Source organism: Lytechinus variegatus, chromosome 14, assembly GCF_018143015.1.
Source record: "Lytechinus variegatus isolate NC3 chromosome 14, Lvar_3.0, whole genome shotgun sequence".
In the NCBI taxonomy this organism is placed as follows: domain Eukaryota; kingdom Metazoa; phylum Echinodermata; class Echinoidea; order Temnopleuroida; family Toxopneustidae; genus Lytechinus; species Lytechinus variegatus.
Genome location: NC_054753.1, coordinates 6,799,138 through 6,823,694, shown reverse-complemented (window position 1 = coordinate 6,823,694; position 24,557 = coordinate 6,799,138). Strand labels below are relative to the sequence as shown.

The 24,557-nt window shown below is 35.1% G+C and overlaps 1 protein-coding gene across 1 annotated transcript; it reads left to right on the top strand.

The window, feature by feature from the left end:
* The first annotated feature begins 7,992 nt into the window (after positions 1-7,992).
* LOC121427462 (protein phosphatase 1 regulatory subunit 7-like) lies at positions 7,993-20,959 on the top strand. The gene is made up of 9 exons (XM_041623861.1): positions 7,993-8,100; positions 10,689-10,795; positions 11,866-11,931; positions 12,513-12,643; positions 13,529-13,691; positions 14,887-15,003; positions 16,976-17,080; positions 17,670-17,756; positions 18,183-20,959. Exons 1-9 carry the CDS (start codon positions 8,082-8,084, stop codon positions 18,354-18,356), a joined length of 969 nt encoding a protein of 322 aa, XP_041479795.1. The 5' UTR covers positions 7,993-8,081; the 3' UTR covers positions 18,357-20,959.
* The last annotated feature ends 3,598 nt before the right edge of the window (positions 20,960-24,557 follow it).

The window sequence follows — 24,557 nt, the reverse complement described above, 5'->3', positions numbered from 1 at the left end:
TGTAAGGAAAACAATAGTTCCTTCACCATTAATGTTTTGAAATAGAACACAATAAATGTTAAAAATGTGCAATTTTATACAATTTGACATAATTGGCTTCTCATAATTTTAGCACTCGGATCATGAGTTCAGTACATGGAATGAAATTAAGAGAGTGGTCTGGTCAATTTGTATTTCACTTTTTTTAGCTCGCTAATCAATGATTTTCGGGCGCGGATTCCCTGGGCCTCATTTTAAAGGGGAAGTTCATCCTGACAAAAAGTTAATTGTAAAAATAGAAAAAAGAAAAAATGTTGCTGAAGGTTTGAGGAAGATCCATCAAAGATTCAAAAAGTTATTATGATTTGTTCTTATTTGTGACGTCACATGCGAGCAACTTCTCTTGAATAGATGAAATAAATGAAACTTATTTTGTCAGAAAAATATTTACGGATTTAATTGTACTTTCAGTATATGAGCAGACAAATCATTTCACACAGGTCTGCTCTTGAAAGAAAAAAAATTAGTCATCAGGAACCATAAAAAATGAAATGTATGCATTTTATACTTCATAGCAAACTGGGCAGCTGCTCTAAATTGACGTAACAAATCAAAATCTTGAGGGCTATTCCACGGTTACTCACGTTACATTTGGAGACACCTTGACTCATTCTTGGAGCTGTAACTCCATTATTATTGATAGGAACTAAACATCTCCTTATCACAACAAAGTACACAGTCTGACTATCCTTTGTATAAAAACAAAACTTGGGAAATTCTATTATGCTCCTGGCAAATCTTTGGAATGTGTCGTTTACTCACGTTACATGATTTGGACCAACCTGTGAAATTGCCCTTGAGATTCAAATAAACATTCCTAATATTAGACTGATTTTCCTCAAACCATGCCAATACTTTTTATTATTTTTTTCTTGAATGTGTAAAGCAAAGTTTTTGTCATGGTGAAGATCCTCTTTAATGACATAGCAGAGACACAGGTGACAAAAGAAACCTTGCAGCTTAGATCTTTTTAAAATTAAACATTGTTAGCTTATGCCTTTAAATTCATGTCATGTTTACAGTTTAAGTATATTTCTGTTTCTGCCTTTTGCTTCAACGGATCAGTCATGCAGACGAAACTTGCTACAAACTGACCAATGCCTTGTCATTGGATATAAACGCAATTTAGTTTGACCGATCAAGATTGGGAAATTTTATCAGTCCTTTAACCCTAAATAGACTGACTATTTCGATGCCTAGAAGACAGGGGGAGGGGGCTCTATCCGCCCCCTTATGATCTCGGCCGTCGATGGCGCGATCGCAACCAAACTTGGCATGCGCGTTACCCATGGCATAATCTACAAAACTACACGATCAAATTCTGCAAAAAGTATCATTGCTAATCAATTATGCTAATTTATGCGTAAAATTAGAATTTTGCTTTAATTAACTAAATAATGCCCCTAAAATGCTATTTTTTGGTACACAGACACTCTTTATGAATCTGATCAAATTTACTAAAAATAAATTCAAAATTACATTAATTTTTTATATTGCTTTCTAAATTTGTTATGTATTCCTTTGTTTTCTACTTTCTGTTTTTTATTGTTTTTTCATTGGAAATTGTCGGGGACTTAATTTGGAACATAGATAAGATGGAATTAATTTATTTCAATCAGTCAAAAGAAAAATAATGATACATTTATGAATATTGCCTAAAAACTCTATTTGCATTGGATTTGTACACAAATTACGATTTTGTGCAATTTGGGGTCTGCACGCATCTATGAAATGATGCGTAATTTCGGAATCGCATACCCGGGGGTCGCTAATTTGGTCTCAAAAGTTGCGGGAGACTTGAATGTAAAAAGTCAGTGAGCGATGCGGTCAAAAAATTTTGCGCGGCGGATTTATCACGAAAAATATCGAGGGGGGCTGAATCAGCCCCCCCCCTCCCAGTCTTTTTAGGGTTAAATGCTTGTAAATTGTCATTAATGTGTAGTTTCATATGTTCCGATGATATTTAAGCAATTGTTTTACCTGTATTCTATTTCATTTTACTCGTGATGAAAAGTACTAAATTTTAGGTCGGTGAGTCTTATGTATCGCTTCACGGCGCTGCGCGCTGGTATACTGTATGTCTGAAGAATATGGATCTATCTATTACCATGGAGCTATGAAATAGCTCTAAGCTATTACCTTGGAGCAAAAAGTGTGTGCATATTAGTGTTTTTTTTAATATCAGTCTTTCGCTTACTTAGAAAAATCCTGACGATATTTATCGGGATTTTTCTTTAAATGTTTGTCATAGGCCTATCAAATCAAAAGTTTGTGCATAAACTACATATTACCCTTTTTTCTATTTTATATCAGTCCTTCACTTACTTTGAACAATCTTGACGGTACTTCTCTTAATTTTTCTTACTCGTAGTTGTTTGACATGGGCCTACATGTATCAGCGTCGCCTCCATTTAAAATCAAAAGTGTTTGCATTAACTAAAAAGTACCCTTTTCTATTTTCATATCAGTCTTTCACATACTTTGTAAAAGTCTTGACAATATTTCCCGTTTTTTAAAAGCTTTTCTTTATTGTTTGTCCTGCAAGACCTTCGAGAATTTGTTTCATGTAGTTGATACATTTTTAAAATTTTTATTATTATAAAAGAAGACAAATATATTTTGATAAGAGTTAATATATGTACCTTGTTTTAGTGTCATTAGCATTATTTTTGCTAACCTTGAATGTAAATAATTGTTTTGATTGAAACGAAAATATGGAAAGAGTAAGTTAAGGGGCGCATACATTCGTAATTCCGAAGGTTCGTTTATCGGAAAACGAAATGTCGTTCGTAATTCCGAAGGTTCGTTTGTCCGAAAACGAAGTGAGGTTCGTAATTCCGAAGGTTCGTTAATCCGAAAAAGAAATGAGGTTCGTAATTCCGAAGGTTCGTTAGTACGAAAACTAAATGATTATCTAACCTTATTTCGTTTTCGGACTATCGAACCTTATTTCGTTTTCGGATTAACGAACCTTCGGAACAACGAACCTTATTTCGTTTTCGGATAATCGAAATTTCGGAACATCGAACCTTATTTCGTTTTCGGATTTATATTATAAATAATGCCACGAATGTTTGGATTAAGGAACTCTTACGCTTTCGGATTAACGAACATCGAGGTATAGGCAATTGGAATTGGTGTTTTGGAATTACGAAGTGTAACCGATGGTAGGCTTCATTGAGGCAAAGAGGAAAAATTAGAGAAATTGGGAGAGAGAGGAGGGGTGAAGGTAGGTAAGTAAGATAGGCAAAAGGCAGGGGGGGGGAAGAGCTAAAAATTTCCCGGTTATATCATGATGTGAAAAGCAGTGGCGTAATGAGCAAAAAAAAAAGGAGGGAACTAGGTATGGCATATCACGCATTTTTTTTTATTGCGAGTGAGCGAATCTAGCGAAATTTTTATTAAATATATTTCGTATAAAAATTCAATTTGTGATAGATATTTACGTAATATTCAGAAAATGATATATTTCACCTTCTGTCTCCTATTCTTTTGTCTTGGTCGTATTTTTTTTTTTTTTGGGGGGGGGGCCCTCTTCTCAATCCCACTGGTGAACATGATTTTTTGTGAGCGTTGGTGCGAAGCTCTATGTGAGAGTAGCGTGATGAGGGGAAAAAATGAGGGGGCGCAGTATGGCGTGTGTAACGAAGTTCAGGAGCGAGCGAAGCGAGCGATGATTATTATTTCTTTCATCTTTTCACTACAATCTAACTTAGTGATAGATTTTTACATGACCTTAAAAAAAAACTATGTCTTACACTTGTCTTTGTTCTTGGTCTTGCCCTCAAAGCCTTTAAAATATTACATCAGTGCCATTGAAGTGGGGTCAGGAGCGGAGCCCCTTAAAATTTACGACATTCGGTCATTTTAAACCTGAAAGATGGCAATTTTTGTCAAACCATGGTTTTGTTTTATAACACACATTACTTAAACGTAATGGCATTATACAAACCAAAACACTTATAGGGGTTACAAGATGTCGGAAAACTTCTAAAACATCCCCAGCGAGCGAGTTTTTTTTTTTTTTGGGGGGGGGCTCATAAAAATAAATTCTACGTATGTAATTGAAACGCCATGTCCATCCCTTTTATATCGGCAATGCTTGGGCGGTACCTCCGAATCCTCTCATAATTCTCTCTTTTTTTTGGTCGTGATTGCGACCGTTATACGCCACCCGACTCTTCATTCCCGTTTCTTTATAATTAATCCTCGGCAGCCCGGGCGATTCAGATTTTATGTTATTCCGTTCTACCAAAGTTTTCGTTAACTTCGGTATCTTTTTCGTTCCCTTTCCCGCCACAAATTACGGTTTTGATTTGCCATCCCCTAATTTTTCTTACCCCTTTCTCACTTGTTTTTTTAGTATTTCAAGATATCTTTCTTTCCCTTTTCTTTTCCTCATTTTTCTCTTTCCCTTTTTTGTTTGTTTACCCTTTCCTTTTTGTCTTCCATTTCTTTCCCTTTTCCCTTTGATTCTCCCTATTCCCGTTTTTTTAATTTTCCTATATAAACTTCGCCAGGGGAGGGGGCAGGCCGCCCCCACCTGTGCGCCACTGATAAGAGGTGAAAGTATACAGAGGAAAACGAGAAAATATATCAAAGAGAAAATAGGGTAAATGTGGGACGAGAGAGAGAAAGAAGAGAGTGATGAAGCAAAAAAACGAAAGCGATGCTAATAATTGTAACTTTTCTTTCTTTTTTTGTGGTCTGTCTCTCTTCTTCCTCCTCCTGTAGTTCTTTCTCATTCTTCTCCTCTTCCTTCTTCTTCGTCTTCTTTTTCTCCTCATCCTCCTCCTGCGAGCAATTCAGTTTGGTGTAACCCTGGCTGTACGCTAGCGTTGCATCAGAACAGAATCAATTCCCCGAATCAGAGACAAATAGGTCCGGATCAGGTCTCAAATCAAAGCAGAATCGCCAAGAATGCAAAAAATGCCTCAAATGCCTCCCAGAATCCAACCGAATTCCACATTTGAATACATCCTAAAAGTGACCCGAATAATATTTGCCGTGGTTACATTCGAGATCATTTTTGGAGGGTGTTCGGCTGGTTGTGAACATTTATTGGCGGCGGAAGCCAAAAAATAGGGGGGGGGGGGTCTACCTGAAATTTTGTGATGGACACATGTAAAAAAAAATTTGACAAGCAAAAAAAAAAAACGGTCATCAACCTAAATTTTAGGGGGGACAAGAGACATTTTAATGGGGGTCCACCAGAATTTAGGTGGAGACGCAGGAAACAAAATTGACAAGCAAAAAAAAAAGTTATCAGCTACAAATTTAGGGGGGACCGTCCCCCCACCTCAATTTATTTGGGGGGGATCTATCCCCCCTGCTTTCGCCGCCTATGTTAACATTTAAAAACGAGCCGAATCCCTGCATGAATTTCCCGAATCCTTTCCGAATTTTCTGGCATTTATCCTCGATTTTTTGACATATCTGACACCTAACTGTTCTTTGAACTTAACCCAATGTATTACTGTCAGATTTTCCCTTTATTTTACATTTTTCACATTACCACCTCCTGACCTTGACATATATGGTGTGGATTATATTTCCCCATGACATATGTTGTGCTCAGAAGGAGGCAAGATGCAATTTGAAAGATAATGAGGAAAATCTGAAAATATTGTGTACAAAACAAATGGAGAGTTGTCCACAAAATCAGCCATTTTGAAGCACGTTTGCCAATTTGAGGATGCCCATAGAAAGTACAAGACTTTATAATAACTTGCTTATTTCATAACCGATTTTGATGAAATATTTTTTAAATTGTTCCTCTCATTTTACTCTTTCCAATAAGATTGCTTCTCTTCTTAGGTTTTGGTTTCCTTTAATTTGTACAATAATTTTATCATCGTATTAATATTCAATATTCCCCCCCCCCCCATTGACTTTATCTATATTGCTTCATGACCATGACGAGCATGAATTAAATGACTCGTTAAAAATGATTCTTCAAATAAGCCAATACATGGAGGTTCTTCGAGCTATTATTCTGATAACTGGTGTTTGTTGTATTGGGGTCTCCTGGCCCTCCTCCCGGCCTGACTCTCGACTGCATGTCAACTTCTTCCTCATAAAACTTTTTTTTTACAATCCTTTAAGATGACTGTGCAATAGCAGGAAAATGAGCAAACAAACTTCAGAAGTTCAGCAAGGAAAATACTTTCCTTCCTATATTTTGCTTGAGAGAAATGCTGGAAAATGTTATTTAACCATTTAACATTGAAACCTTATATCGGCCGTACCAAGCAATATCATTGCAGCATATATGCTTTCTTTAGCGTCAGATTTCCTTTCTCTGATATATACAGACATAGCAGCTATGGATTTAAAGTTGTAGAGGAGGAGGAGGGTATACCGCGGAAAAATAGAAGAATGCATAATATTTCATAATATTGAAATAACATAATACAATTAAACTTATATTAGGCCTAACGAATAAAGAAAAGAAAGATACCTCCACTGGTTAGTAAGGGGTAAGGGGGGCTTTGGGTAGACCCCAAACTACCAAGAAAAGGGAAATTAAAAGGGGAAAAATGAAAATAAAAGGCATATTGTGAAGATAGGTAGGCCTATGCGGATCATGTCAACATTTTTATCTCAAAGGTTTTCATTAAAACGTAATTTGCATTAACACGTGACTTAAAAAAAACCCCGGTTCATTAACCAACACTATAAGAAACATCTTCAACAAATTGCCAAAAGCCAAAGGAGGGAATGACTTCATCCCATGCCCTGATCCCTCCTATTATCATGATTATCAGTGAACTATACACAGTGGCGTACCGTGGATCACGACATTAGGGGGCACCTTAAAATTTTTTGAGTCACTATTAAAGTGGGCACGCTTCGCTCAATTGCCAGGTATACTGACTTAATAGTGACATTCGGACTGTACCGGATATTTATCTCACTGGCTAACTTATAACAGCGCGAAGTGTGAGCTGAAAATTTTTGATATTCAGACCTAAAAAGGGACATTATAAGCACATTTTTTGCAACGTGATACGTATCTGTCACTCCAACAAAACAAATAATGCGAGCGTGAAGCAAAAATGCTGTCCTGTCGAGTTCCTGCGGAAACAGAAAAACAGAATTCATATGACCATACGTATTTCAATAACAGATGATGCGAGCGCGAAGCGCGAGCTGAAAATTTTTGATATTCAGATCAGAAAATGGAACATTCTTAAGGACTGATTTGGGGAATTCATGAAAAGCAGACATATCTCACCAATCCAATAATTCGAACGCAAGCACGGACTGGATTTTTTTTATATTCAGACCTCAAAATGGAGCAATCACTTTAAGTAGTAATGAAAAAAGAAGAATATGTCACTAAATAAAACAATAATAACTCCGGCGAAGTGATTGAAAAATCAATTTAGGCATTATGTTTGCTCATGATTGAACATGTATCTATAATTCTTTTTTTTTGCTTTATTTGTATAATGTTGATTTTTATGTTGAATTCTAATGTATATTATGCAGTGTTTTTTTGTTGATGTTCAATGTACAGTGACGATGTAAATGAGAACATACAAAAAAAATCGAAGTGCGAGGAAATATGTTTTGTTGTATATTGACTTGAAAACGGGATGTTTTAGATTCAGATTCAGGTTTATTTCCAACAGAAATGACATAAATATTGATACAAATCATTTTCATGCATTATAACAAATATTTGCGATACAAATCATTGTCATTATAACATTAAGACAGCAGGATAATATATATCTCGTTAAACAGACAATGCGAGAACCATGCAGGAACAATGAACACATAGGTATAGGCCCTGAGCAGATTTTTTTTTCTCGACATTTGTGGTATTTCGAATTTTGAAGAGATATATCTATTAAAAATATAAATGTACAAGGACTATTAAACTCGGAATTTTGACCCGCCCCCCCCCGATCACAAGTCAACGGTTTCGTCAGATCCTCATAATTTTCCCCCAAATTCAATTCAATTAGAGATACCGTACGGTACCATTTTGTCATCAAAATTCGTTTCGGCTGCTGTATGAAAAGAAAATCGGAATGGCGGAGGAAAAGAATGGTAATTTCTCATATTTGCTTGTATTTTTTTCATTGTAGTTTATTGGTATAATGATGTACATATGATATGTATGTATATGTGACGTGACAAAACAGTAAAATGAGGGATAGTTTCTTTAAAAACACGAAAACAAGCTCTTGTGGAGAGTTCAAGTCTCAACGGGAACACTTTCGACGTTCATAAACGGTGATTTAGCTCGTGTGTAATTCGAATACAAACTAGCAAGGAAACGTGATATCTTCCGTTTAGTTACGTGTATAAGAAATTACACATATTGGTAATAGCTTTGGCCTTCTGAGTTTGGACGGAACTGCATCAAGTGTATTTTGTAATTATTCGCATGTATTTTATTGATGAGATTAATTGCATGTTGGCCCAGTGTTAAATAAGTCTGATAGCATTTCTACTTCTAACTTTAAGTTGGAAAAGAAGAGGATAACGTTTGATTGAATGAGGGGAGACAGATCAGTCGTCTTATTCAGAGAAAGATTGGAAGGAAGATGATGAAATACTTGTGAAAGTGATGAATTCACTAATCTTTCTTGACTAATGTTAAACATTATTGCAGCTCTCTTTTTGTGTCGTCAAAAGGAGTTATTTAAGAAAAGTTTTCAAAAATCTATTTGAATGAAAGATGATACCACTGTCTGAAGTGAAATACTCTACACTCTTCAATAAGATCTCCCACTTAATTTTGTATTTAGGATTAATATCACATGAATATTGTTTATGAATAAAATCCTTTGCCTGTGTTAGTTATGTACACATAAATATGATTTTTTTTACTGTTAAATTACTGTGTTATATCTACTTTTATTTCTCATTAGAATAGATGGTTTATTGATAGTTTCATACTGTACATCTATTTTGATGATTGTTATGTTTAATGGTGTTCATTATTTATTTATAGAACATTTGGGTGCCCTTTTTTCTTCTTATTTTCTTTACAACCCGCCCCATAACCTTCGATCAAGCAAACAAGTACTTCTTCAAATTCTCAAAACCCACACAAGCTTTTATGGTAGTAGATCATTTGCTGTAGCTGGACCAACCCTTTGGAACAAATTACCCCTACATATTAGACAGGCGTCCACTTATTCAACTTTCAAATCCTTACTCAAAACCCATCTTTTCCGAAACTCATAACTAGGTGTAGTATAGGTATTTATTTTATAGGTAATGATTGTAAGTTTAATATTAAGTAATTCTGTAATTCACAAGTCTATTTTCTTTGTTTATAGTTGTACTTTGTAACCTTTATTGTAAAGCGCAAAGAGAAATTTTCAGTTTATTATGCGCTATATAAGAGAATTATCAGAATTATTACCCAGTTTTTGTAAAAAAGATTTAAAAATCAAGTTAAAAATGTTTTTCACTTTAATAGATTTTTATTAGGCCTAATTGATAAATTTCAAAATTTTATATGTTTTTAATTTGCTCATTGAATACTCGTAATGTATCTCTAATTTTTTTTTTTTTGGGTGGCGGAGGGGAGTTGGGACACAGACTTTTTAAAATTTGTATTTAGCTTATCATGGTGACCCGGTGTACAGTTTGAAAGTGTACTAAAATGAAGTACACACCCTCTCCCAAAATGCAATGTCTATTTTGTAACAAAAAGATTCTAAACAAAACATTTTCTTGATTGTTCTTATTCACTTGTTTGATTTCTATGGACAAAGTGAATTTATTTTATTTATGCATGAGTGGGTATGCATTAAAGGTTAAAGGTCAAGTTCACCCCAGAAAATTGTTGATTTGAGTCGATAGAGAATAATCAAACAAACATATGCTGCAAATTTCATTGAAATCGGATGTAAAATAAGAAAGTTATAACATTTTTAAGTTTCGCTTATATTTTACAAAACAGTTAAATGCACAACACAGCAATATGCAAATGAGAGAGTCGATGATATTTAGTTGTTTTTTATTGTTTGAATTATACAATATTTCAATTTTTACAGATTTGACAAGAAAGGACCAACTTAACTTAACCATAAACTATTAAAATAATGGTAATTCTACATGTTCAGGGAGAAATAAAACTTTTGTTTCACTTGACAAGGAGGAGAAAATAAAAATATTTCATATAATAAAATACAAAGAAATAGTGAGTGGGTGACGTCATCAGTCTGCTAATTTGCATACCGACCAGGACGTGCATATAACTGTTTTGTGAAATTAAGCGAAACTTTGAAATGTCATAACTTTCTTATTTTACATCCAATTTTGATGAAATTTTCAGTGTTTAATTTTGCCTGTTGGATTTTTCTCCTTTTTTCAAATCGACTTTTTGTTGGGATGGACCTGTCCTTCAATTGTCACTTAAAAAGTCTAGGCAGACATTTCTCATGCCAGGAAGGAATACAACCTATTATTTTATTATATAAATCTGACTCAACAATTTGTTTTTACAAAGTTTTACCTTTTACAGTTGTATGATTGTACAGCTTTGCCTTTATGTTATTTGATTTAACACATAAATTTGACAATTTTCAGATGTAGGAAGCCAAGGATAGAAATTTAAAAATTGACTGGACCAAGAATATCTGTAGGCTCATGATTTTCTTTTGATTATCATTTTGAAGAAACCCCAATGACTGATGAATCTGAGGAAGAGGAGGAAGGAGGACCAGGAGTCCAGATGATAGAACCCCCGGAACCAGAACCAGTTGCTTTAGATCCAAATGCTTATGTAAGGAGTTTGGTTTTATAATTTACTTTGTCTGTAATAGATTTGTCTACTTTTCAGATACATGCAGTCTTATACCACATGGGCTAACCCATTTGGCCTAACATTAGTTGGTCTAGACACTATGTTTGGTCTAATACCTAGTCTAATTCTCGATTAGTCTAATGCCCAGTCAGTCTAAATCCACTTAAACTAATCCCTGTTTTTTTTTTTTACTTTTACATTTTTTTACATCTTATCTTGTCTAACAGTATAAGTTATTTGCACTTTGACACTCATCCAAACTTTCTCATTCTTTCTTTTCTTGTGCACCTCAGAATAGATAGATGGTGCTATATAAATGCCTATTAATTTTATTATTACTTTGTGAAATAAACATTTGGTTCATAAACAGTTCATCTTATCACATAGACAAAGAGGTATTTGACCAACAGACCAAGGTGATATTAGGTGTTGTTTGAAGGTTTGCATGGTGGCATGTACAATTGCTGATGTGGTTTACGGTACACCATGTGGCGTGTTATAGAAACAGTGGATAGGCGAGAAAGTGGAGATTTGAGAGTAGAGTATTCTTTCTTGAAAATAGTCCTGGAAAGGACTGTAAACCAGAAGGAATCTTGAGTGAGAACAGCTTGAGTAGTAGAGCTGATGAGGAGATGCTGGCTTAAGTCGGCGAGTAGAGATGATGAGTAGTAGAGAGACTCGACGTTTCGGACAGGTTGACTCTCCGTCTTCAGGAGACTGTCCATCTTCAAGAAAGAATACTCTACTCTCAATTCTCCACTTTCTCGCCTATCCACTTCTATTCTTCTATCCACTCTTTATATAACACTCCACATGGTGTACCGTAAACCACATCAGCAAACAATACAAGTCATTCGTAAATGTCTCGGAATGATATCTGAATTCGTCTTCACCATGGTTAGTAGATGAACTGGCTGCAGACGATAGAGGACTAGACCATGTGGGATGAGACCAAACAGAAGCACCACTTTGTATCCTCAGGTGAATAAGCACTGCATAAATCCAGCTATTATTATCATTATTTATGTTACCATATTTTCATGTTACAGGATGTAGATCTTACGCACAAGAGAGTGTCTAATCTCAATGGTTTTGAAGTACTGAGACAGGTTGAGGTAAGCGCTTAGTTCATTGCTATCAGTCTTAAAACTAGGCAAATTTTTAAAGCTCGTCCTCATTCAAAAAGAAATTGAGAGGAAAACGGAGTTTAAATACTTTTTTGATTGATAATTTTCCACCTTTCTAGACTATAACCGGGAATGAAGTCGAGGCCGATACTTCTGATTTATGACCCCGCTAGAGAAAACCATCTATAAAATTGTGCACATGACTCTGCCTGAGGCCAAGACCAAGACCAGCAAGATTTGTCCTGAAGGCTGGTCTTGACTACATCCTTGGCTTGAACTACCAATAATTTCCACACCAAGCAAGATGATATCCTACATGTACACTTCATTATAATGATTAAAATATTGCCCATCCAATGTAGATTTTACACAAATTTGTTCGCAAAACATTTTCAAACATTTTTAGAATTTTCTGCAGGTTCTTAGACTAGAAAGTAAATATTAACAAGAATATTAAGAAAACCTTTTAATAGATAATCCTTATAAATATGAGATCATTACTTTTATGTTGTTCTACACTCCAGGAATAGTAAATTTCATATATATTCCATTATCCCTACTCGCTCTAGACTCTGTGTCTGCGCCAGAATGAAATCAAGAAGATTGAAAACTTTGAGAATCTGACGACGTTGACAGATTTAGACCTTTATGATAATCAACTGAAGAAGATTGAAGGACTTCAGACTCTAGTAAATATGAGGTGAGTCATCATGTATGATGCTTGTAGATAAATAAAGCCGTATTCTGAATTCAGGTTAAATCCTATCTTGACCACAGCCTTCCATCCAGTCCCACACTGGCTTATCATGTGATTTTTATTTGAGGGATCCACCAACTACAAGTAACTTCTTTCCTGGTGAATTCCTTCATTTCAACAGATAATTGATAATGTGCTCTTATATTTGTTAATCTTTACTCATGAAAACAATTAATATGCACATATTCAGTTTATATGTATCATATGTAATGCCAAAGTATTATTCTTCTGGAATTAAATAAACATGAACTTGAATAGAAATGAATATTATCTGGTAATATAACTTAAAGAGAAATTCCAGTAGTTGCAGTAAACACTGATTTCATGAGAAAGTCTGTAAAACAAGGCTTAATTGTCAGTATATCATCGAGGATCTAGATCTGGTACAATTACATTAACTGAACTTTGTGAAATCTTGAAATCTACGCTGAAAAATGTTCACACCGAAGATCCCCAACACAGATAAGCGCACGTGGGACAATGTATAATTATTGCTTAGAGCGTCGGGCCCGACGCCCTACCCGAATCCTGTGCTTATTTACTGATTTCTCAGCAATTACACAATTTCTTCCAGAATCCTTTGGCACATGCGTTTTATTTATACAAACAGACACTTCGGTGGTCATTTCATTGGATTCTGTACGAACTCATTTTGATATCGTTACCAAAACTAGCATTTACCTTTAATAGTCATTGAAACTCAAGTTTGTGGAAATATTTTCAACTGATAATAAATACAGCCTTGAATTTTGAATCTTATTTGTTGTATAACTTTGATTAGTTAATCTCCAAATGATCCCTTCTCTTGCCTACCTTGTTCTTTTGCAGAATTCTAGATCTGTCTTTCAACAAGATAAGGACCATAGAGAACCTGGAAACATTGGTCAAAATTGAGAGAATCTTTCTCATCAATAACAAGATCTCTAAGATTGAGAATATCAGCCATTTTACCAATCTTAACATGCTGGAGCTGGGGGATAATAGGATACGAGTAAGACATGTTTTTTTTCTTAAATTCAATTCGATTAAATTCAGAATGCTCAATAATAATTCTGAAAGCTAACAATCTGCGTTTACAATTTTGTTGGATATAAAATAGGGCTGGGACTAGAACCTGGGTCCCGCCCGGAAGCCTCGGGTACCCGGGTAGAAAAATCAATACCCGATACCCGAAAATTGCTTACCAGTATAACGTATATGATTTGTATTGCGTAGTGTAAGACATGATTGTAACTCATCACAAAAATACACAGGTCTCTTTAATCTCACCAATTACCCTCGAAACATCCATAAATATGTGGCTGAGATTGTTCAATCATATTGCCATGTTTCTTTTGCAGCTTGAGCATACAAAGCGCCAGCCAATCCTGTTCGTGTTACCATTTTCAGTTCAACATAAACCGAAAATGGTAACGCGATCATGATTGGCTGGTGCATTTGACGTTCCGAAACCGGGAAATCAATTGACTTTGTGCACGTAGCGATAGATTCTACAATATTGAAGCAACTTCGTAAGATTTTGACGGAAAAGCAAGAAGTAATCGAAATTTGCTTATCTGTGTGGTATTGGTGAGGAAACAGATCCTCTGAGAATACCTTTCATAATTCATATAAAATATAGGAAAGTGGAATTCTAGGTCGATTTTGGTACGAGGTGACAGAGTATTGCAGACTTGTTTTGATGGAATACTGCATGGGGCATGGGAGACTTGCACTGCGCATGCTTACTATATTTTTATTCATAAATTGGCTTGCGGTGCAGTGGCTAGATTACGTCACCTATGGGGTTTTTCCATCAGTCATATTTCATGCGACATGATTTTCGGGTAGCCAGGTACCCGCCCGAAAATTACCACAGGTACCCGAAGAAAGAAATACCCAAAAGTCCCAGGCCTAATATAAAAGTAGATACAAGGTATACATGAGATACTTAGTCATTGACGTGGTTTCACTTTTATCAGTAAAAGTCTGTTTAATCCAATAATTACAAGAGTTATAAATTGCATGTATCTGTCTATAGTGACACTCAAGGTGCACAATGGAAATTCAATAACTTTGTTTGGCCACTGCATGAAAAAGAAGATTTAATCTTTCTTTTTTAATTACTGAACTCAAGAATCTTGATACATTGGTCAATGTGGTCATTGCCAAAAACTTATTTGATGCTATTCATTTTTTTTTCACAGAAATTAGAGAACCTTGATGCATTGGTCAACCTTGAGAGTTTATTTGTTGGGAAGAACAAGATCACTAAACTGGAGAACTTAGAGAAGCTTACAAAGCTACGAGTTCTTAGTATACAGGTAAGACTTTCTCCATGGTTTGATGGAGAATTGCATTTACTTTTGGGTACTTGATTATCATCAATGGTAATTTGATCATGAAATTGCAAAATATAATATTGAATTGTCAAACAATGTCAAATAATTTTCAAAAGCAATTTTATGTACAGGTAGAGCACACTTGAAATAGTTGTAGTAGATGTCAATGTTGTATCATTTTATTGTCATTCGGTATAGCCCTAGTTCAGTGGTAAATACTTCCCTCATTGTTGATTGATGATGATATAAAGTGCGTCCCAGATAAAAAGGAAAATCAGGATTCCCTTGTCTTTATTTAAAGGCAAATGATATTTCAATTACATCTTTATCCATTTCAATAAGCCAGTTCGTAGTTCCTTTCTGGGCATGATTAGAGGAAGTTCATTTGTATTAAAGTGTCATGGTGGTTTAAAATCTAATGAGATAAGCACCAACTTTGTGTCTTGATTTTTCATATATTCTTTTGAATTGTGTTTTTTATTTACATCCACAAAAACAACAATGCGTCCACAAACGACTGGTATTTCACAGTTTGCAAAGTACATTGTGCAACATGCTATCATATGCATTCAAAGTAGGAAAGCAACAAATACCTTCATAAAGTGTTCATTGGTGTGCTATTCTAGGCACCTGGTCTATTCAATTTCCTTATCCTGCTATGTAAGGCAAGCTTACGTAATATCTTGCTTTGAAATCTGCCTATCATAATGAAAGAAATGGAAGGTCATTGACCAAAATTGTCCATGAAGAAACTCTGAACTGGTCTATTATTCCTCTATATTTTGTTACCTTATATGAGACGAACACTTCACGCATTAATGAGCAAGACGAGTTTGAAATTTCAATATAAAAATCAGGTTGTGCAGAAAAATTGGACAAGGTTGGTTCGTTACAGATTTGTGATAGGAAGACTGTGCTTCTTTGACAATTGGGTCGCTACCATTTAATTTATATTCTTTGTGAAGTTTCAATGACCCCTGAAATGAGAGTGGATTCAGATTCACATGCGAGTTTCTGCGCGAATCGTTTCTGATATGCCTCAATATTAGTCGTTCGTAATTTGCCATGCGTTAATTATTTGCTAAGCTGTTGGTTTCAAATTGAATATGAGATTCCACTCTTACCATATGTATCAAATTTATAGTAAAATCATATTTAAAGGGGTGGTCCAGGCTGAAAATATTTATATCTTAATACACAGAGTAGACTTCACTTAGCAAAACGCCAAAAATTTCATCAAAATCGGATAACAAATAATAAAGTTGTTGAAGTTTAAAGTTAAGCAATATTTTGTGAAAGCAGTCGTCATGAATATTCATTAGGCGAGCTGATGATGTCACATCTCCACTTTCCGTTTTCTTATGTTATTACATAAAATCATAATTTTTCATTATTTCATACTTGTGTGAATAATATGTCTCCCTTATAATGAAATAAGTTGCAGCAATAAATATCTAATGCACTAAATCAGTTGTCAATCCAATTTTTCTAGTTCTTGGAGGAAAAAATTTGAATAAACCTAATTTCATATAATAAAATACAAAAGATCAAGTGGAGATGTGACATCATCAGCCCACCTCATGAATATTCATGAGGACTGTTTTTACAAAATATTACTAAACTTTAAAATTCAATAACTTTGCTATTTGTTGTCCGATTTTGACGAAATTTTCGGCACTTTGCTCAGTGAGTTCTACTCTATTTATTAAGCTATAAATACTTTCAGCCTGGACCACCCCTTTAATAATTGTGAAATCTATCACTGAAAACAGTGTCCTTTTTTGTGGGACGCACTGTATAAGGATGAAATCTCAGTCCAATAGTAATTTCCTGAATCAAGATCCCAGCAAAGATCAAGTAGGGCTGGTTGAGCTTATATGTTTTGGGATACATTGTATGTACCATTCATTTAAGAATATATGATTTAAAATGTTCAATAATGCCTTTATTTCAGAGTAATCGTATCACCAAGCTGGAAGGCCTTGACACTTTGACAAACCTGGAAGAACTCTACATTAGCCACAATGGTCTAGAAGTCATGGAAAATCTAGAAAACAATGTACGTAGACAAAATCTCTGTGTCGTTTATCTAGAGTTAAGATGGTCTAGAAATAATGGAAGATCTTGAAAACAAGAAAGTTGATAAAATCTATCTTTGTTGCATTTCACTATATTTACAATGGTCTAGAAGGTATGAAAAATCTAGAAGACATTACATTTCACCATAAAACTTGTCTTCGTTTAAGGCATACCTTCAGTAAATTATAATATATAAAAAATGGTTTCTATGAAGATCCATTTTATGACATTGTATGGTACATTTATGAAATATACATTCTAGCAGCTTTTTTTAATGTCTTAAATCCAGTCTTTTACAGTATCTCTGTTTACAGGGGGGGGGGGGGGGTGGATCGACATCACACTTGCTCTACTCCTTTTTCCTTTTCCCATCTTTCACTTTGCCTGATTTAGTGCGTATACCATCCTCAACCCAACCCTCCTGTATGCTCCCTCCTGGTACACCATGGTTTCTAAGATTGCTTGGTATACATACTTTTATATTTATTGATAAATTATACATGCATGCAATCTTCTTGACAGATATATTGAGAGATGTAACTATTGCTATCTTGTATTTTTGTGTTTAGGCTAAACTCACCACCCTAGATCTAGCAGGTAACAAGATTACAAGAATACAGAATATTGGTCATCTAGTACATCTCGAAGAGTTTTGGGTAAGTAAATTATTACTTTTATAGTTTGTATATATTCATCAATATGTCAAAAATTTTGCTGTGTCTGGATCATGTGGATGTATTTTTAACATATACAGTGAAAAACTGTCACCATTCAAAATAGAAATTGAATTTTAATCGTGAGTTTAAAATCAGTAGATATATAGAATATCTGGAGGATTTTTATGGAAGAATGTAAGTGAAAAGGACAAAAGAAAAAAAACATACCTTCTAACCATTTACTTTAACAGAAGAAAAATCTTTTCTCTCCTTTTCCATATTGTTTTCTTTTCTCTTAACTTCTAATTGATCATCCTTTAATTTTATGACATCTTCCCTCTTTCATTTGACTTTGCTCTCCACTCCCTCCCTCTCTCCCTCCCTCTCTCTTTCCCCTTTCTCACCCTGCTTAACCCCTACCCACAGTTCAACAACAATCTCTTAAATCATTGGAAGGATGTGGATCAGCTTACTCCTCTCTCCAACCTACAAACAGTCTACTTAGAACACAATCCTATCTACAAAGACAAGATGTACAGGAACAAGGTCAAACTAGCAGTTCCCCACCTCAAGCAAATCGATGCAACTTACTGCCGGTAGGACCCCCACTTCTGATAGGGTTTGCTCAGCATCAAACTCCATCCCTCATAGGCCCAACTTTGTACCTTAGGAACAAGGTCAAACTAGCAGTCCCTCACCTCAAGCAAATCGATGCAACCTACTGCGTGTAGGACCCTCACTTTTGCTGGGATTTGCTCAGCATCAAAGCCTATCGCTCATTGAAACTTTCCTTCAGTCTTAGTCTGAATGTTGCACCTTAAGAACAAAGTTAAACTGGCAGAATGGCACCTGAAGCAAATTGATGCAACCTAAGTACCGCAGGCAATAGTGGTCAGTAACATGCACCTGATAGGATTGTTCAGCATAAAAACTCAACCCATCAAAGAATCTTTGCACTTTAGGAACTTGTTAGTACTCTCCCACTTCAAGAAATGCGATGCAACCTACTGCCGTCAGTAGCGGCCGGTAGAACCCTCACTTCTGCTAGCACTCGCTCAGCATCCAACTCCTTCCCACATAGAAATCTCACCTTCAGTCAAAGACTCAACTTTTTCTTAGGTTGTTGTCTCAATCTGCAATTCAATGATTTCCTCATGCAAGCCATGTTGCCACTGCCTTTTCTCCACTAACGATGCACTGATGTGAAATTAGCATGGTATAGTGATTCTGAATCTTGTTTTTACTAGAGGGGCCTAGGGTCATGTGCTTACATCCCACCATGTCATAAATTTCCAGTGGTAAGACGTCATTCTATAAGTCTATTATTTCCCTGAACTGAATGAAGGAAGGGGTGGGGGGGGGGTAAAGAAAACAATCTAAGTTTTTTCCCCCCATTATATTTTTACTTCATCCAAAAGATGAAAGTGTGTTGTCTTTTCAAAAGTTGACCATGCATTCAAACCAGTCTTGACTAGGGATTGACTGTGAACCATGGAGATAGAAGCTATAGAGTGAAGAGTGGTAGAGTCAGATTTACCTTTTTATAACATGAACCCAAGATTTTGGTTTATATGATTATGGATTATATATGGGGTTTCCCCCTATTATATTTCTACTTTTTCCAAAAGATTAAAGTGTGTTGTCTTTTCAAAAGTTGACCATGCAGTTGAACCAATCTCGACTAGGGATTGATTGCATCTGTGTACTAATAGACATAGGAAACTATGGAGTTTAGATTGATAGAGTCAGATTTACCTTTATATATTAACATGAACCCAAGATTATGCTACACATATGCATTAAATTGACTTGCCAAAGTTGTACTTGGTTTTTACGATTGTTTTCATACTTAAGCTTTGCTTTATATCTTGCTCATTACTCATGAAAGGGTTTGGTTTTCACAATTACAATAATTTTCTTTTTACATTGTTTATCTGAATGTGTTCTGTATGTATGACACAGATTACTCATGGCTGATTTTGAATTGAATTGTTGGATCATTTTGCTTCTAGCAAGCGGCAAAATTATATTGATCAAGTTATACATGTTTTATAAGAAGGTTTTAATCTGTAAGTGTAACCGCAAGGAAATGAAACAATATTGATGCTATTGCCATTGATTGTGTATTCTCGTGAAAGATGATTTTCCATGGCTTTAACCATCACCAGGGTTCAGTTTCATAAAGACTTCACTTGTCATATCAACCAATCAAATTCAATGATATCAGTAGCTTTAAACAGTTATTGTAACAAGTTTTATGAAATGGGACCCTGAATGGAAGGAATTCAAGGAAAATATTTTCCTGCGACAGGTCCGCTGTATGAGGAGCCATTCGATGGGGCTGCCAACAATTTATTTTCTTTTGTTAGAAAAACAATTTACCTTGTGAATCAATATTAAGTATTTCATCTTTCATTGTAATGCAAGTTATCCATCATGGTTACATGGTGATATATGTAATTGGCTATTGTTATTATGGTGCCACTTTGCTGGTAAATGAGATGTATTTCTCCATAAAATAGAAATATGCTAAGCACAGGTCACTACATCTAGTCAAAGGACCATGAACATTGTTAACAAGATGGAAAGATTAACTCAGATATAGATACTATATTGTCCAATTATTTATCAAAGTTACAACAATTCTAGAGGGAATAAAATGCTGTGATATAAATTAATTATTAATTACTTACTAGCTATAGAGTTTAATTAATGGAATATTCCTTACGATTCTCTAATAGACATTGCAATTTGCTGGTCTATCCAGTATTTCTGACACTTTTGAGATTTAGTAATTGGAATTTTTTTGTTCACTTCCCTTTATTTTCTTGTTCATTTTCAGGCTGATTGTTCGAAGCAAACTGAAAACCAATTTTGAAAAATGATTTTATTACTGCGCTTCCCATACCTCAACACCACTTCAAAATGTCAATGGATACAAGTAACTGAGTATTGGAGTGTTACTGTTGAAATATTGTTGGAAAAAAAATGGTTGATTAATAATATATATTTAGAGTTTTAAGTTTTAGAAAATATAAGCATTGATGTAAAATAGGTATTGAAATTTTGTATCTTATGTACATTGGATATTATCTTGGAATACTTAAAGTAAACTGCGAGTGTTGCTATTGTTTTTGAATTTATGTACAGAATTTGCAACTTGATATTGCATCAAATAAAACGTTTCTGTAGAAAATAGTGTTTACCCATGGTTTCTTTCTTTGTGAAATTTCAGGGCCCTGTAACACAAAGGTTAACGATTAATCACTAATTTGAAAGCGCAATTCTGATTGGATTCTAGCAGGGGTGGAAATCTCTCCCAAAAGGCAGGGGGGACAAGGGTCTGGAAAATTTGACAAGCAAAAAAAAATAAATAAAATAAAAAAGGCTATTACCTAAAATTTAAGGTCATTTCGCCGAAAAATATATTTGACAAGCAAAAAAAAAAAAAAAAAGGTCATCTCGTCCCAAAACGTACGTTTTATTCTCATTTTGAGTTATTTATTTCTTAGCATCACCAAAGACCCAAAATAGTAGGGGGGACATTTGATATTGTGTCCCCCCTACTATTTTGAGTAGGGGTCCCCCCTGGGATTTCCGCCCACATTCATGGATGATCTTGATGGGCAATTTCATTTTGATATAGTGATTATTTGGTAACCTTTGTGTTACGGGCCCCAGGGGGGGTGTTTCATATAGCTGTTCGTAAAATTACGAGCAACTGTAACATGATCTTATGATTACATAGGGATATCAATTGGCATGAGAAAGGATTACTAGTTGTGCGCAAAGTCATATCTTATGATCAGCTTTATGAAAAACCCACCAGGGGCCCGTAACACAAAGCTGAGCAATGATCGTAGAACATTTTCTACGATCGATTGCATTGACTACAATGTACAATCAATCATGAAAATCAATCATACGATTAATCGTTAACCTTTGTGTTGCGGGGCCAAGGTCTGTGTCCAGGAGCATGATTCGCAGTTTCTTAAATATTCAAAGAAATGACAGTTATCCTTTTCTACTTTGGGTTGTAAGAGTGTGCTTAAAGGTAAAGTCCATCCCAAGAAGTTCATTTCTAAAAAAAGTAAACCTTGAAAAAGCATAATACTGAAAATTGCATCAAAAACAAGTTGACATTTCAAAGTTAGTTGGATCTCACAACATTCATTTACAGTAATGATACAGTAGGTGATTAGCAAGTGAGAAAGCAGATAACTCCTTTTCTTTCAGGGTTATCATTTGTTGGTAGACTTGATAATAAAGATCTTAATTGAATCACAGTATGTTATAACAGTGGAAATTCCACAAGATATTTGTGTCTGACATTATTTTTCAGATTGTATACTGCCCTTATTGCTGTTAATGAAACTGAAAGTGGCTCCAAAATCGTTTAACTTTGAATTTGAATAATTTTCTGAATCATGCTTTTATGATTTTCTACATTATGTCTACAAAAAGAACATGACTGCAGTTATTAAGGGGGGGGGGGGGGCGAGGGAGATAATTCAGATGGTGTGTGGAAGGTTACCAGCCCCCCCCCCCCCCTCAAGCTAGCATGTTTTAATAATACCTTTACCCCAAGAACCCATTTCAATTCAAGACATAGATATCAAACAGAAAATGCATTATTTGCCAAACACAAAGATTTTATTCATGAATAATTTTAGCATTTCATAATATACTCATATAATACAATAACAGTCCATTCACATTCAAGAAATAAAAGTAAAACACATACAAAGTGCATTGTGAAAAGTACATGATACAATGAACACACAAGAGGGAAGTAACACTTGGATGTATTTCAAATAGAGGCACTTTAGAACAAGTCTGAAACCAGGGAGAGTTTCACAAAGATTTAAGTCTGAATAGAAATTGTAACCGAGAGCTAATATGAACAAGACGTTTAGCTTGTAATGTACTAGCCCACGTCTCATGAGCATATTAAGACCAATCTAGTGATGCGCTTTAGTACATACTACAGTGTAGATGGCATTAGTCGGCCTTCCACCTAACTACAAGCGTTATTCCAGACCAGGGGGGTGTTTCACAAAGATTCAAGTATGATTTAGAGTCGCACTTTATAAATGACTAGTTGCGTGACTAGGCATAACCGCATTGGTCAGATCATGCCAAGAGGATGCGCAATACTCTTGATCAAGATTGCGTGTTACATATCATGTAACCGTCGGCATTTAAGTGCGACCTTTGTCATACTTAAATCTGTTAACAGCTCTATGCTTAAATCTTTGTGAAACTTCCCCTGAATATATGCAAAATATCGAAGTCAATTTTTTACCCAATTCAAGACAATTCCTATGGTTCTGGGACTGAGGCGGAAATCAGAATCACCACATAAAACTTGGAATTTACGCGTATCAGACTTGAACCTTTGAGAAACATCCCCCAGAGCTAGAAGAGAGATATAGGGGGTGTCGCATGATGCCCATTTGCAATTGATTTCAAATATCACTTGGAAGTTTTCTCAGCACGAATCAATTTCAAAATATAGTGACTTAATTTTTACTTTACATTGCAAAAAATAGACAAGGGGCTTTTAATAAAGCTTGGTAATTAATCATATGCTATATATGATTTTTATGCTTGACTGCACTTAGTGATCAATGTACTCAAGTGTAATATTCTGCCGTAAGAACAAGTTTTGTTTATACCGGGCCCAGGCTTTTTTACTTATTGTGACTCGATCATTTGCAAACTTCAATGCCCCCATATGATAGTTGTGACATACACAAATTCCTTGATACCCCGTGGAACTCTGAAAAATTTACGGACTCTTGTACTGCCCTAATACTGTACATAATAATGATGGAAAAAATAAATTTGTGCGTTATTGTCAACAATGGGATTATGAAAACAAAATTGAAGAAAACTGGTGATAAATATCCGTCAACATTTTCGTCTTCCTTAAGGCGACCGCACACCTTACGATTGGTCTGCGACCCGATTTCAGAATAAAATGTAGTAGAATTTGATGCTAATATTGAGACTTGGAATATCTTACTGTGTAATGTTCAAAATCATTGTACGAATAACCATGTTCAAATCTGTGACTATGCTATCATCCTTCTTAGAATAAAAGCAAATTTAATATCTAGTCGTAATGACGTCATAGCAGTCGTACGATTGGCTACGATTTGAAAATAATTTAGCCTTTACTCCGAAATAAAGGCTTGCAATCTTTCAAAGTGGTTATATTAGCATTTTTTTCAATTAATTCAAACCTCAAATAAAATGACGTTCCATTCACATTTTAAGAAAATGAGCAAAATGCGATTAATTCCAAAATCCAGAGCTGCCAACCTGAACAAGAATATTTCAGTATTTTCAAGGCTGAAAATCGGTATTTTGGTGAGGGAATAAGTATTTTCACAGGAATACCATAGGACTACGCATAAACTGAAACTTAAGAAATCAGTATTTTGCATGAAACCATCAGTATTCTCTATTTTCAGTACTAAATACGGAAAATCAGTACTACTTGGCAGCTCTGAAAATCAGATCGCGAACAGTCGTAAGGTGTGCGGTGGCCTTTAATTACATGTAGGAGCCAAACTGTTATCAATACAGTATTTCATCACTGGGCTTTTGAAATCTCATATCTCAAAATTAAGCTTGATTATATAGTTACAACTAGAGAATATGGAGATTGTTTTGAGACAATATCATGTTGCTAACATTGCCGTAATTCTAAAAAATAATTTTTTTCGAAGAGGCAGGATTTGGAATTCCCTCCATATTCTTTGAGTTTTTGAGAAATGGGGGTTTAGCAGCCCA